At 36.0% G+C, this 15,579-nt stretch overlaps 1 protein-coding gene across 16 annotated transcripts in view; it reads right to left on the reverse strand.

Moving 5' to 3' along the window:
• The window catches only part of hap1 (huntingtin associated protein 1), an 89,804-nt gene that overhangs the window by 24,936 nt on the left and 49,289 nt on the right, over nt 1-15,579 (reverse strand). For 11 of the 16 annotated variants that reach the window (XR_012387042.1, XR_012387041.1, XR_012387043.1 and 8 more), the window contains 2 exons: nt 369-445; nt 143-259 (listed from right to left, as the gene is read on the reverse strand). Coding sequence is in view for 3 of the 16 variants with exons in the window: in XM_068224294.2 (XP_068080395.2) it covers nt 143-259; nt 369-445; nt 5,171-5,315 (339 nt within the window). In the remaining 13 variants the exon portion in view is untranslated. Of the gene's footprint in view, nt 1-142; nt 260-368; nt 446-5,170; nt 5,493-15,579 lie in introns of those variants that run through there. The other 5 variants (XR_011017180.2, XR_012387040.1, XM_068224294.2 and 2 more) reach the window with 1 other exon arrangement.

The following is a 15,579-nucleotide window of genomic DNA, read 5'->3' on the forward strand; positions in this document are numbered from 1 at the left end:
AAAAAGTGCTTCCCCTCCCACCCCATAATAAGCATAATAAGACCCCTTTAACATTTAATTAATTACAATAAATGGTTTTACTTTTATGGTTTTACTTGTATTTTTTAATTGTTAAATCTATCTACAGTATAACAATTCAGACCTCTTCCTTGGTACTCTCCAGCTGTTCATCCAGTAGTTTGTTGTGTTCAGTCAGGGTTTTATTCTTCTTTAGCAACGACTGGCCAATCCGGGCTGCCAATTCCAGATCTCGCTCTTTCTGTAGTGAAACACATGCAGTTGTGGGACTTTTATCATCTCATGAATGGAGCTTCTATGATCATTTGCACCAAAATCTGAGACTGTAAAAAAGATATGGGCTCTCTCACCTCTTCCAGCAGATGTGTAACCGCCTCAATGTCATGATATGCCTTTGTGATTTGACCAACTCTCTCTGAACACAGCACTGCAGAGAACAAAAAAAAACACATAAAAGAATGAGAAAAAGCAGAATAGGGCTGGCTCACGGGCTCATAATGAAAGACAAAAAACTAAATACAATAAAAGTATTGTGCTAGATAAAGTCACTGTAACCGTCAAAACACATCTGGTGTTCAAATACATCAAAAAGAGATGTAAAAGTCTCTGCATACAGCACTGCAGAGTCAATGTGACCCAGTCGAGACGAGACGTCTAGTCTGTGCAGACAAAAACAAGAGCCTCTCAATCTGATCCATATTAAGAGTTAATTCTCTCACATTCATCCCTAATGATCAAAACCTATTAGGCCTGCATCTTGTGATTTCCAGCTAGGGACGTTTCATTAGAGGTGCTATATGCAAGAGTTTGGCTCTTCTAAAGCATAAAAATACCATAATATGTTTGCAGATATTTAAGAAACATGCTAAGTGTACATTCTTGTTTATCAGAAAATCAATGCTAAAGTCAGAAATTCTGCTTTGAAAATGTGCATTACGTGTTGAAACTTCTGTGTTTGTTTTAATTCTTTTAACCTGCCCAATGCCAGTTTAGCCAATTATATTTTTAGCACCCCAGGTTGCCTTGGTGGAAAACTGTATTTGATTCATTCAGTCAGAAAGGCTCTCGAAGCATGTGCCCGTGACTGAAATGCGACCTCTGGTGGACGGTAGCAGACTCCGATATGAGACACAGATTCAGAGTTCCACATGAGGTGGTTATTATTTAGCAAATAATATAAATATTACAAACGTAAACATTAGGTGAGCAGGTTACATTATAACCCTGTGTCTTAGCTGTACGCTACTTGATGAGATTTGCAGTGATAAGCAATTTGGCTGTTTGCGCCAGACAGCCATTAAGAAGCACAGAATATGCACTCACTCACAAAATGGCATTGTAAAATGTAAAATGGCATTCAAACTCACATTATTAGCATTTAGCACTGAATAAAGCACATGAGGTGTACCTGAAGTGATCATGTGATGAAGTTTTATTTTTGTTCAGCTGCAAAAAAAATAGAGATCGTTTCTAAAATATAAATACCAGTACTGGTTAGGACAAAAACTCCCTTTCATATGAAAATATCCCTTCTATCATGTGTCATTGCTTTTATTTAGAACATGATTTAAAGTAGCCCTAAATCAGCATCCAGCATCCTGTTGGTCCTCAATCTGGCAACCTGCACTTGCAAGTGTTTTGATCCAGAAATACAATACCTAGTTCAACCACTAGGTGTCAAACTAACATACTGCACCTTTAAATATATATCATAATATAATTATAAGTATTACATTGTGCAACATGCATTAAAACTATATAAAATTATCATAAAATTACAGTTACTACTGTATTAAATATAAAAATGTAAATTCAAATATGAATTAAAAAATATTAAAATTCAGCAAATGTCTTGTTTTATAAATGTGTGGAAAAAAACAATAATACCTTATTTTTCAGATCAGATTACAGGGTGTATGTTTCATTTTCTTAAAAAAAAAGTTCATAAACTAATATAAAAATTACATTTTTAAAAATAAAAATTAAATAAAATACTAAATGACATTTGGTTTTATGTTGTAGTATGTCACTTATGAAATATATCCATAAATAATGTACATTAAGGAACACAACGACATTGATTGGACCACCAAGGCATGCAACAACAACACTTGGGTACCTATTTTAAATATAAAAACTGCAAACTTTTTATTTCATTTTATCTTTCCCCTTATAAATACAATATCTTTTTGCTGTCTTTTTTCAGGACAGGTATTTCCACTCGGTCGGTTCTTGTTTTTCCTTGAGGCATAATCAAATTTCAACTGGAATGAGGCGTGTTTGAGTTTGCTAAAATAAGAGCTTGGCAGCGTTTTCTTGCTCTGCGAATGGCAACTCAGCAGAAGCTACAGTAATAAAGCTTTAACCTTCAACACCAGAGGCACACAAATGCACTGCAAAAAACAGGCGATAGCAAGTCAAATTAAAAAGACCTGATAAAGTTGCTGACGACAGGAAAAAAAAAAAAACTTAATGCAAATTCCCAAATGAAACTGAGCATATCATTGCACGCTATTTAGATAACAAAATAAATAAGCCATTATTAACATTTCAAAGAACAAATCATAAACATCAGAAAGACAAAAAATATTAAATAAACAAGGGTATACCCAGACCTAATTTACTCAGAATCAGAATGCAGATGATGGGTTTTTGGCAGATATTTAGAAACTTAAACTGTCATTTTTCTCACACAAATCTTGAAGCAAAAGCAGATTGTATATAGAGTAATCATTAGTGTCAGTATGTGTCCTGGGTCAGTGATCTTGTCGCTGCTAAATCTGCTCACCTGGCCTAAAAGGAGTGTGATTTACGTCAATGACAGAATTAGGGACATTAAGACAGCAGTCCATACTACTAATACTGGACTGAGCTTCTGTGGGCAGGATAAACTGACTGGACAGATTAAAGTGAATTAGCCTTCAGGAACAGGCAATGAATGTTGTATCCTTTAATGTATACCTGACAGAAAAAAAACTATTAAAAGGTTTTTAAGTTCTGTTCTTAAAATTCTATGCAAATTTTTATAAATAAATTACCTTGACATTGAAAGAGTAGTTGTACTAAACAAATATTATCTTCAGAATGTTTTTACATTATTAATGTGCTTAAGTTGATATTATTTATACTTTATAATATAATTATGCTTGTCTTTTCCACTGTAATATTGCATTAAAATCTAAAAATATAGTTTAAAAAAAAACTAAATTTACATTATGCTAATTTTAAAAATTATAAAACTAATGCCAGTTAATTTAGCTCACTTTAATAAAAATGACTGTTCAGTATTTATCCAGCTACATTCTATATTTTAGAGATGCAAATCAACTGAAAACCTCACTCGGTCAGTCTAGAACCTCATATATTTCCATCATAATGAGAAACAAGGACAAAATCACACTACACAAAAACACTGTAATCACAATGAGAACCTCAGAAAAATTCAGTTACAGATGAAAGTCTGAATTTACTGCCATGCTCTGCATATTCAGCGCTCTCATGAATAAAGTCAAACAAACACTGTAAAAAATGTAGGGTCCCACACAATTAATTTATGATGTTCCAAAACAAATTAATTAGGCTAACTAACAAATTTAAGTGTAGAAAACTATCAAGTTGTCCCCAAAAAAATCTCAATAACTGTCTTGTTTGAGCTCATTTTATAAAAGTCCTTTCTTGAGTGTATCTGTATTTTTCCCTAATATATTCCGTATTTTAAAGATGCAATCAACAAGGTCAAAAACACCTCACTCTGGCAAAATCACACTGTACAAAAGCCACATGTTTAAGGTGAAATAACACTGAGAATCTCAAAAAAGCTCAAGTAAATTCCTTTATAATGTTTATAATGACAATTTACTGACATGCTATGCATATTTAATACACTCTACGACTAATAAAGTGTAAATATCTGCAGCTTATCCTATTATCCTCCTATATGTCAATTAGAAATGCAATCCACAGGGTCAAAAAAAAAACTCAGTCAGTCAGTCCAGAACCTTATGTGTTTCTATCATAATGAGAAAATCACAATGTACAAAAACATCATACAATATGCTTAAGGTGAAATAACATTTAGAAGTTCAGAAATGTCACATAAATTCTTCTGCAGCTGATAAGGACTATTGCCAACATGCTCTGCGTAATAGCGCTCTCATAAATAAAGTCAGCAGTTTATCCTAACATATTCTGTAGTCTAGAGATCCAGTCAAAACTACTTAACTCGATTCCTCAGACAATATCCCACTGTACAAAAACACCAAAGATGAAACAAGGCTGAAACCTCAGTAAAAGACAAGCACGTTCCTTTGCAGATGATAATGAGAATTTATTGAAATGCTGTGCTTATTCAATATCATCTAATAAATTAATAAAGTCAAAAATATGTGCAGCTTATCCTATTATATACTGCAAATGTATGTCTATTAGAGATGCAACCCACAAGGTCAAAAACACGTCAGATCGTCAGTCCAGAACCTCATGCGTTTCCATCACAATGAGAAAAATCACACTATACAAAAACACCAAGGACTTCAGAAAAGTCACATAAATTCCTTTGTAGCCGATAATGACTATTTTCCGACATGTTCTGCATAATTAACGCTCTCATAAATAAAGTCAGCAGTTTGTCCTAATATATTCTGTATTCTAGAGATGCAATCAGCAAGATTAAAAATACATGACTTGATCAGACAAAATCCCACTGTACAAAAATACCACGTTAAAGGTAAAACAAGACAGAAACCTTAGAAAAAGACAAGCACATTCCTTTGCAGATGATAATAAGAATTTATTGACACACTGAGCTTATTAGAAATCATCTAACAAATCAATAGTTAAAAGTATATGCAGCTTATCCTATTATACACCTAATGTACAGTATGTCTATTAGAGATGCATTCCACAAGGTCAAAACACTTCGCATGTTCAGAACCCCATGTGCTTTAAGCATTATAAAAACAAGGACAAAACAATGTCACAACATCTTTTAAGGTTTAACAACACTGACAACCTCAAAAAAATGCCAAATAAATTCCTTCACAGACATTAAATGCCCTTTTTAACCACTAAAGTGAGTCTCTCCTCACTGCCTCCCAGCATGTGATCTCTCCTATGAATAAGTCACGCTAGTCTCCTCTTCTTTAGGCATTACCTTGCACCAGTTCCCTGCACAGTCCCTCTGTGTCAGGTTGTTCTTCGTCCTCTGGTTCTTCATCGTCCTCATCATGACTGGTGCTGCTGTCTTTCTCACTCTCGTCCATCCCCAAACTGCTCCACTCCTCCATTTCCACACTCATGCTCTGCTATGATCTCTGTCTGCTCTGCAATGCGGTCCGTCTGGAGTCTCTCTTTTTCTCTCTCCCTCCCTCTCTACAGTCTGTGCCAGGCTGATTTATGCTACTGCTAGTCACTATAGCTGTCCACTAAGCGTTCTGCTCACTGATGTACTTCTGTTTCATGCTGAAGTTGTAGCTGATTGTGTGTCACTGCAGCTCAGACTTACCTGGCTGCACTGAGCCCCAGGAAGAGATCAACTCTTAAAGGAGGGGAGGACAGCTGAGGGCATTTGTAATGACGGATGAAGGGCCAGCTGATTTATGTGTGTTTGAAGATTTTTTTTATTGATTGATGTTGTGTGTTAAAATATTGAATGTTGTTATTTAATGAGAAATGCTACATGTTTTTTTTAAAAACAGCTTAATGTTTTGTGCAGATGGTGAACTCCCCCTGATTGAACTCTTCATGGTATCTTCCAGATTAATGTCATAATACTGCTGCAACACAACAGATGGATCCTCCCACACTCACAGGATCACATAAGTGATGTCAATGTTTACTAAAACCAGAACTATTCATAAAAACAGCATTCTATGAGGGAGGAAAAATAAAAATGGTTTGATTTTAGAAGAAAAATAAACATAAAATCTTAAGCAAAAAATTTAAATGTTGTCTTAAAGTGAATGGCTGAAATAAATGAAAACATTAAAATTATTAAAACTGAAATAAACAAAAAAATACTAGCATTAATTCATTTATTAATTATAGTCTTAAATAAAATGAAAAGTATCATTAAAATAAAAATGTGATTTTGCCGGACAGTTACCATTCAGAAATAAAAGTACAAAAGTTGTCACTGAGTCAAGACCCTTTCAAATGGTAACTTTACAAGGGTGTAAAGAGTGTGCAAAAGTTTTGACCATGTGCACTTGTCCAATTCAACTGTATTCAGAGGTAGTTGAAAACACATTTGACTGGATTGAGAGCTGCCTAAAAAGTGATGTAGAGAATGATAGAATGAGAGACTGAAACTTACAGTTGCAATCAGAATTATTAGCCCCCTGAATTATTATCCCGTTTACTTTTTCCCCCAATTTCTTTTTAACGAAGAGATTTTTTTCAACTGATTTCCAAACATAATAGTTTTAATAACTCATTTCGAATAACTGTTTTATTTTATCTTTGCCATGATGACAGTAAATAATAATTTGATATTTTTCAAGACACTTCTATACAGCTTAAAGTGACATTTAAAGGCTTAAGTAGGTTAATTAAGTTAACAAGGCAGGTAAGGGTAATCAGGCAAGTTATTGTATAACGATGGTTTGTTCTGTAGACAGTTCTGTTGTTTTTTTTTTTATTAAAAACTGCTTTTATTCTAGCTGAAATAAAACAAAAAAGACTTTCTCCAGAAGAAAAATATATTATCAGACGTTCTGTGAAAACTTCCCTGCTCTGTTAGACATCATTTGGTAAATATTTAAAAAAATAAGAAAAAAAATCATGGGGGTTTTAATAATTCTGATTGCAACTGTAAGTGGCCAAAAGAGATGAATCTGAATTCAAGTTTAGGAAACGTGATGCATTTTGGCAGACCATTTCTTACTCATTATCTTCAAACATGCTAAAAAAAACTGGGCCAACATTTCTGTCTAGCCAAATACTGAAAGGGGTCTATAAAATATTGAACTACAGCCATATCAATTTTTCATTTTTGGACAACGGATTGCAGGTGACGCAACCACATGCAGAACACCCGAAAATTTTACATACAAAACGCTGACTTTTTACCAGTGAGAGCTCAAAAAGACAAAAATTATAGAGAGGAATCAGTTTGTTATATCTACCACAAGTTCATTTGTATTCAATAAATCTGGTTCATACAGTACAAACGTATGTTCAAGTTTAAGCAATACAACCCAAACCATTTCCTTAATGACAGCAAAAAAAATCTTTAGCAGACATTTTCTAATTCATACATTCATTTTCTTTTTGTCTTAGTCCCTTTATTCATCAGGGGTCGCCAAAGTGGAAAAAACCGCCAACTTGTCCTGCATATATTATATGCAACGGAGGTCCTTCCAGCCACTACCCAGTACTGGGAAACACTTATACACTCTTACATTCACACACATGCACTACGACCAATTTAGCTTATTCAGTTGATATATAGCGCATGTCTTTGGACTTGTGGGAGAAACCGGAGCACCCGGAGGAAACACACACAGAATGGGGTGAACATGCAAACTCCACACAGAAATGCCAACTGACCTAGCTGGGGCTCAAACCAGCAATCTTTTTGCTGTAGGGTGACAGCGCTACTTCCTGCACCACTGTGTCACCTACATTTCCTAATTTTGCCAGAAAATTATGCTGGGTTTTACACCAAATGCAGAGCACTGCGTCACTCTCTCTTGTTTACTCACAGGATGTTTGCTCGCACAAATTTTTAGCTGGGGTTCAATTATTTGAACTTGTGTGTGGTAGACGTGATTGAGCCAAATTCCCAGGTCACAGCTGCGGGCTCACTGCAGACTCTGTGTGAATAGCCCACACTAATCCCTTGAAGTCCTGGTTTGGGCTAGCCCGTTCTGCCCGTTCTGCAGGCTGTGCCAGCGCATGGCCCTTGAGAGTTTAATTAATGGCTAAACATTAGCCCATTACTGTTGGCTCTGCATGGGCAGCCCTCAACTACCCCCGTGGAAGCCCTCACAGGCTCACATTTGCCCTGCAGGCAATACTTTGAAACCTGAAAATTGGAAATTGAAGATTAAAATGGTCCCTCTCCTTTTTGTGTGCATGAAAGACTTGTATATGAGTGACTCTGTCTCATTAGAGACAGTTTTACCATGATGTCAGTCCATTTTATTCCTGTGTTCAGTATGTTTAAGAACAGTATGGAGAAAGACCAATCACCTGAAAGGTAGCAGGGAACAGTATACAGAGATCAGCATGGCCGAAACAAGAGGCCTACTAACAGCTTACAAACAAAGTTTCCTATGTATATATTGTGGCAAGCTCACCGTTGCAACGTCACCATGGTCACGGATCCACACCAATTCTCACATCATCAGCACTAATCAAGCCCAGCTGAGATCCATCAAGAGACACAGATATAAGCAGCGCCCAACCCAGATACTGTGAGCTTCATTTCACTCAAATGACTAATGTCTAATATCTGTGGCTCTTTCCTCCCACAGTGGACTCAAGCAGCTGACAAACTTAGCTCTCGCTTCCACCTGCATGGCCTCACTCTTTCCCCCTGAACACCTATATTCTTCCCGGCCAGAAGACAGAGGCTGTTTCTCAATATGCGTTCTTCAGCGGTCGTGCGTCCTCGTGTTCTCGTGCAACGTCATCATCAGCTGCCCAAGTTCAGCTCCAATACTCAAGACCGCAAGTACGGAGGACGTGTGAATCTTCCCGGATGTGATCTTAATATCGAGGATGCACCGATGCAAACTTGAGCACCGAACTCGCTCTGGAAGTCCCAGAAGTCATTGCGACTGGAGGTGGGAAGCGCTGCATTTTATTTAGATTTATTATTAAAGTTCAGAGATTTAACTTATTTACCTCAGGAGTTTCCCTAAATGAAACGGTGAAAGTAAACATTACCATGAACATTTTAATAAAGGAATAAACACATTAGGGTGTTTGTTTGCTGAAATTCATATTAAAATTTGTTTTATTCATATTGTGCAACATAGATTTATAATGTTTTTATGCAAAGTATATATTTTGAAAAGGGGAAAAACAATAAATCGTTGTATGAAGGCTGTAATGTTTAAATAATTTACCATTTAAAACATGTGGAGGTCATGTGACCATCAGGAAGAACGCAACATCTCAATTCTCAAAGGACGCGTTCTCTGCCCTCGCGGTCTGCTGAGTTCGTTCTTCCGAGGACACCTGGCAAGACCGGTCTCCACAAGAACACAAGTCCGTTCTCTGTGTTCTTGGAATGGAGAAACAGCCAGAGCTATCTCTCCTCTACACCCACTGACCACAATTGTAAATAAATCAAGTTTATAAGTGTGTAAATACAACCACTGCTTGAGTGTTTTCTCTCTCTCGCCACAATACTTTGGGACTTTTACAGCATACCTTGATTTTTGGATAGTTTTTAAGATATGGCACATTGAACTGTATGCATTCAACTGACTTTTTTCTTGTTTTATTGTTGTTTATGGATACACATTTCTTAATACAGTCATTTTTGTGTCATTCTTTTAACGCTTCCAAACCTCTCACACAAGGAAAATCTGACTAACATTAAACTTTGTTACTGGTTGCTAAGGCTGAACTCTAGATAGAACAACGTCACTGAATTAACATCAAATCAGGCAAAAGGTTGAAACTTTTTGAAATTATGTTGAATTCAGCTTTGCACCCTCAAATGTTTTTTCAATAATATAACCAGATTCAAAAGCGTAGATACTTTAAGTTAATGAGTTGTTTACTGTAAATAACATAGAATCCCTGTGTGGGCCTAGTGAGGGCTTCCTAGGGGTTAGGTGAGGGCTGCCTATCTGGGGCCAGCTTTAAGGAGCCAACATTTTGCCACTGAGCAAACTCTTAATGTACCTGCACTGGCAATGCTTATGCTTGCCCTAAGTGGGCTCATTAAGGATCAACACAGGCTCGTTTGCAGGATGTCTATTCTATTTTACCTATCTATTAAAAGCGTTTGCTTTTACTTTCTAACTGCACCAAGGGCCACTGCAGCTTCCTCTATATAATGCAAATTATGCAGGTTATAAAGAAGTGTGGGCTTCCCAGTGAGGTGAGTGTCATTCATTATTGTCTTTTCATGTGCACTACATTATATTTTTGAATGTCAGTAAAATCTATATAGTTATAATCAGGGTTTGACATTAACTGTTTTGATCACCAGCCCATGTGGCTAGTAGTTTTCCACGGTTACTAACCACTCACCATTATCACTAGCCTCAATTTTGTTGTTGGGAAAATATATTTTGTATGAATAAATTTACTCTAACATTGCAGAAAACACATTATGTTTACCAATCACCTGAACAATAACCGTAACCTGCTTCTTTTAAAAGAATAAAAATGGAGTAAAAATTGTACTTAAATGAAGAGGCACCAGTTCCAGCTGCCACAAAAAGGCAATGGACACAGAATAAAATAGGTTGCTCAGGTCAAAAAGACAGAGAATAAAGGATAACAGCAACAAACATTTTAAAAGAAAGAGGAGGAGACTCTGTTGAACTCATAAAATGCACAGACATACGTTTAACATATATCTACCTCAAGGACAGGTCTTGCAGTTTTTTTTATTTATTTATTTATTTTTATTTTTTTTTGCATCTAACCAAACAGATTTTTAATAAATGAAAAAAAAGTATAGAAATGAAACGTAAAAGTGTACAGCTTGCTTGTTTGCATAAATGCATAATTTGAATGGTTTAGTGTAATGGTTGATTTTTATAATTGCCTATAATCTATTTGTATACTTTATGTATTTATTTTCTTATTTTTTGTTTGTTTGTTGTAATGTTTATCTGTTAGAACTCATATTGTATTGCTACCAAAAACAAGTGACACCATTTCTTTCATTCCAATTACAACAAATAATTCCTGCAAGTCCTGCAGGAATTATAAAATCCTGCAGGATTTGTCACTTGCTTGGATCCATTGTAAAAACCTGTAGGAAATTCCTGCACATATTGTCAATGTGTCTTACAGGATTTTTGAATTCCTGCAGGACAGCAGCTTTTCTGAAGGGAAAAAAAAAAGAATCCTTCAGGATTCCTGCAAAAAGTACTGCATGATTCTAAAACCTGTAGGAATTGCCTGCACATATTGTCAATTTGTCCTGCAGGATTTCATAATTCCTACAGGATACCAGCAGGTTCCTGCAGAAAAAAAATGAAAATCCTGCAGGATTCCTGTAGGCTATTTTTGTAAGGGTTTGGCATACTAAAATTACTTAATTTCGATTTTGTGTTCTTTCCACTTGCCTCCTCATTCATTTAACTGTTGTTTTGTTTATGAGTTTACTCAATGAGCATGAGCAAATGAGTTGTGCTTTCATAAAAAAAAGTGTCGCATTGCAATTAGTTTTCTTTCACAGGACTTTTCAGGGCTCAACACAATAAGGATTTGCTAATTTTGTTTTCTCTGGCAACACCAAACTAATTATTTCATTGCCACAGATTTTAAATAATGTGTCAAAACAAGCAAAATACTGCTGTATACATACACTTTATATTTAACAATACAGCTGACATTTAAAAAATAGATATTCTCACACATCTAAAACTATGCACAGTGGTCTGTTCTGGCTCAAGATCCCAGATCCCCAGTTAACTATGCATACAACAACATATTGAAGCAATATTATTGTAAAGGATGATTATTAAACTAAATTAACAAAAATAAAAGCAAGCAAAAGAAAGAGGGTAAAAAACTATCCATGCGCGTTAATGAAAGGTTGATGCCGTGCACACAGTTAATATTAGGCCAATTAATAATCTGTTCAAAGAATGGTTAAAGCGAAAGTGACAACTGCTGCTGCTTACAAAGAATCTTGAGCCCTTGAAACACTGTGGGTGCATGAGCATCGCACTAGTTTTGTTTCCAGGCACGGTTGCTTTGAGTGAGAAAATGGCACAGGAGCTTTTAAACACTCGCGTGCATCCAATCATTTGTGCACGCGAAACTAAAGCCCATGTTAGTGAGTAAGGAAGGCCTGTCTCACTATGCACGTGATCCTCTCATTCGGTCTTCACCTGTTTTCTTTTCTTTGCGCAAAAAGCTGTTTTTGTCAGTCATGCTGCTTCTTGATTCTAGGATCAGATTTGTACGCATATAGATAAACGGTCATAAACAGTCTAAATTGTAGTGACGACGAACCAGCACTGGCAATTTAAAAATGAGTTTCAGCCAGCCAGAGTGGCTAATGAGAGTGGCTGTCTAACCCGCCACAACTGAAATCAAGCTGCATTTGGTGGGTTGGTGGGTGTTAATGTAAAGCCCTGGTTATAATAATATTCTTGTCATTCAATGTGTTTTTGGTCATGATTAGGCCCAGACTGCGGACATTTTTTGCTATTACTGCAGAGAATTTTGTAAAAAAAATATCTGCAGATTTATGAGGAATTATTTTAGGAGTATCGTAACTAAAAACTTAATATATGATACCAAAAAAACAATACATTTTTAACTTTTATTTAATATTTACAATGGAAATCCATCTAGATCCAGTTATTTGGTAAACAAAGCAAGTCTCTTATACATTATATCTACAAAAAGACAGAAAATTTTACTTTACAAACTCCACTGAGAATAAATCAAATGAACACTTTCATATTAGTCAATATTATTACCGAAATTAATAAAAAAAATAAATAGACTCAATGATGGGCTAAAAATGTGCGGAAATCTGCAGATTTTAGCGCGTGCAGTTTCTGTGTGGGTCTAGTCATGATCAATGCATTGTCACTATGAATCTTTCCACAAAATTGGACCTGATGCAGAAACAGAACTGCTGCTTCAGCTCTGCTCTTGCTCTGTATATACTTCTGCATGCTGTATGAAAGCCGCCATTCTCACTGGCACATTGTGAGCGCAGTAAAGTGAACATTTCAGTTGGTTCATATTGACCTTATTCTAAAATGCGGAAGTGCGCCTGTTTTCGCGATTGTCTTAGAACTTCCGATTCAGTCGCCTATGGGAGAAATGACTAGGAATAATAAACAGCACAAAACGGTCAAACTACTTGCTCTACAAACAAATGTTTGCATGACTATACAGACCAAGTAGAATAATATAATAAGAAAATATCAAATTGCAACATCAAGCAGCGTAATGAGCAGTTGTTAACGTCAAAAAATAAATGGAAGTGAATGAGACCGGAAGTCTCAAGCCAAAAAGATTCAAATGGCAGCGCCCACTCGTCGGCGGAGAATAAGGTGAATAGAAGATTAGTCTCAAAGCTCATGCATTTTACTTTCATATGAATGAACTGAAAATGCTCCCTCTATAGTCCTCACAATGCACCAGTGGAAATGCATTGAAATCTGTTAACATGGACATTAAAAATAAAAGTGATCCGGATATGGAGTGAAAAAGAGTTAAGATTACTTTTTAACCTCAGAATGGAAGGCAGCTAAATAAGACTCATAAATGGCAAGTTCATATTTTACCCCAAATTTTAAAAATTTGTCTGGCAGAGTACAAAGATAACCATAGCAAAATGACTAATAAAAAAAACAGCTAACAAACTTAAACAGAATTAAGTTTGAAGTTCACATTATTAGCTATTTAAGCTAGAACTAACAGCTGTGTTTGGGCTACTGCCCACGTAAAGAGATCAGTGCAGGTATGAGAACACGTTTCCATACCAAGAGGATTAGAACTAAAGTAGCACCACCGTAAGCCCATCAGAGCAGCCTCAGAACAATCTATTTCCTTTGCCCCCATTTTAAAACAGTGAAATAAACATTGGCTGATCACACTGCAGTCTAAAAGGTTGGGGTCAGCAAGATTTAAAATGCTCTTCACATCAGGACTGCATATGTTTGATTTAAAAACTCTTGAACTGAATTAAAAGAGTACTACATTTAATAAGTATTTTGTTATGCGAGGCAGTGGCGCAGTAGGTAGTGCTTTCGCCTCACAGCAAGAAGGTTGCTGCGTCGCTGGTTCGAACCTTGGCTCAGTTGGCGTTTCTGTGTGGAGTTTGCATGTTCTCCCTGCCTTCATGTGGGTTTCCTCCGGTTTCTCCCACAGTCCAAAGACATGTGGTACAAGTGAATTGGGTAGGCTAAATTGTCTGTATAGTGTGTGTGTGGATGTTTCCCAGAGATGGGTTGCGGCTGTAAGGGCATCTGCTGTGTTCATTCTCCTGTGGTGACCCCGGATTAATAAAGGGACTAAGCCGAAAAGAAAATGAATGAATGAATGTTATGCATTAAAACTTTTAACTTTGTTATGGCAAGGCAGAATTTTTAGCCACTACAGCCTTTAGTTACACATAGTGCTTCAATAGTCATTATTATATGATTAATTAGCATTATAATCTTGAAAACAGATATGCTACTTAATACAGTATATTGAAATTCAGAAAATGTTGTTGCTTTAGTATTCTTTGATTACTATAAACATTAAAAACAGCATTTGCTTAACATATAACAACTGTTTAACTCAAAAGAGTCTCCACTGTCTTTTTTGTTGAATGTAATATCTCATCGACTTAATAAAGATATTCATTTAATCTAAATGTTGCTTATTTTTGTGGTCAGTAACTCCTCAAACTCAGAGTGTATCTGTGTCTCATACAGTTAGTCCCAAAACAAACTTAAAGACTAATCTTTTTCTTTTAAAATCTCAATAACATCTGTCAAAATCTAAAAAAAATGCAGTGAGCTAAGTTTAGAGGATGTCCTGGTGTAACGTCAGTGCTGTTGACTGTCTGCCAGGCTGCAGAAAGAAGCCACTGAGAACAGCAGAATGTCTCATTATCCTTAAGCAGTAAGGAGTTAATCCTCTTGATGGCATTTGCATCTGCGCTCCAAGAGGACTGGATTACAGTACTGCTCACTGGCACGGTCAGCAGTAGCAGCAGGAGCTCTAAAGCATGAATCTGGTACAGTGAAGTTTTCCCAAATTAAATAGCCAGGTTGTGTTTGTCATTGTACTAAAGGCAATAAATACTGGCTCAATTCTTTGTGAAATAGATTTACTGAAGTGTTATAATAACATTCGTCAGCAATGACAGCCTCAGTTTCCAGTTCTTAACAACATGAAAAGGCACCCAGTCTGCTTTTCTCCTGCTGTAGCCCACCTGTTTCAAGGTTTGTTCATAGATGTTCTTCTACATACAGTTACAAGTGTTTGTTTGTGTTATTCAAGCCTTTCAATCAGCTCAAAATATAGTCTGGCTATTCTTCTCTGTCATCATCATTGTATTTTTGCCCACATAACTTGATATTTAAAATTTTTCAGACCACTATCATTGTTGCATGTGAAAACACCTATACACCAGATTTAACTGCTCAGAGGTGCGTTTCCAAAAACCATTGTTAGCCAACTAAGGTCGCAGGTTGTGTCGTTACAAACACAGTCCGTTGATATTGCATTTCCCAAATTCGCCGTTCCAACAAACATTTGCAAACTGCGTGTTTTCAAATGTCAAATTGTAAAAGTAGACTTAAAAAATAAATAAACAATATCCTACTTAATAATATTAATAATCATCATCATCATCCTAATTATTAATATTATGATTAAAGAATGATTTTTTTCATTTCCTAATTA

This window comes from Danio rerio, chromosome 11, assembly GCF_049306965.1.
Source record: "Danio rerio strain Tuebingen ecotype United States chromosome 11, GRCz12tu, whole genome shotgun sequence".
NCBI classification, from domain to species: Eukaryota; Metazoa; Chordata; class Actinopteri; order Cypriniformes; family Danionidae; genus Danio; species Danio rerio.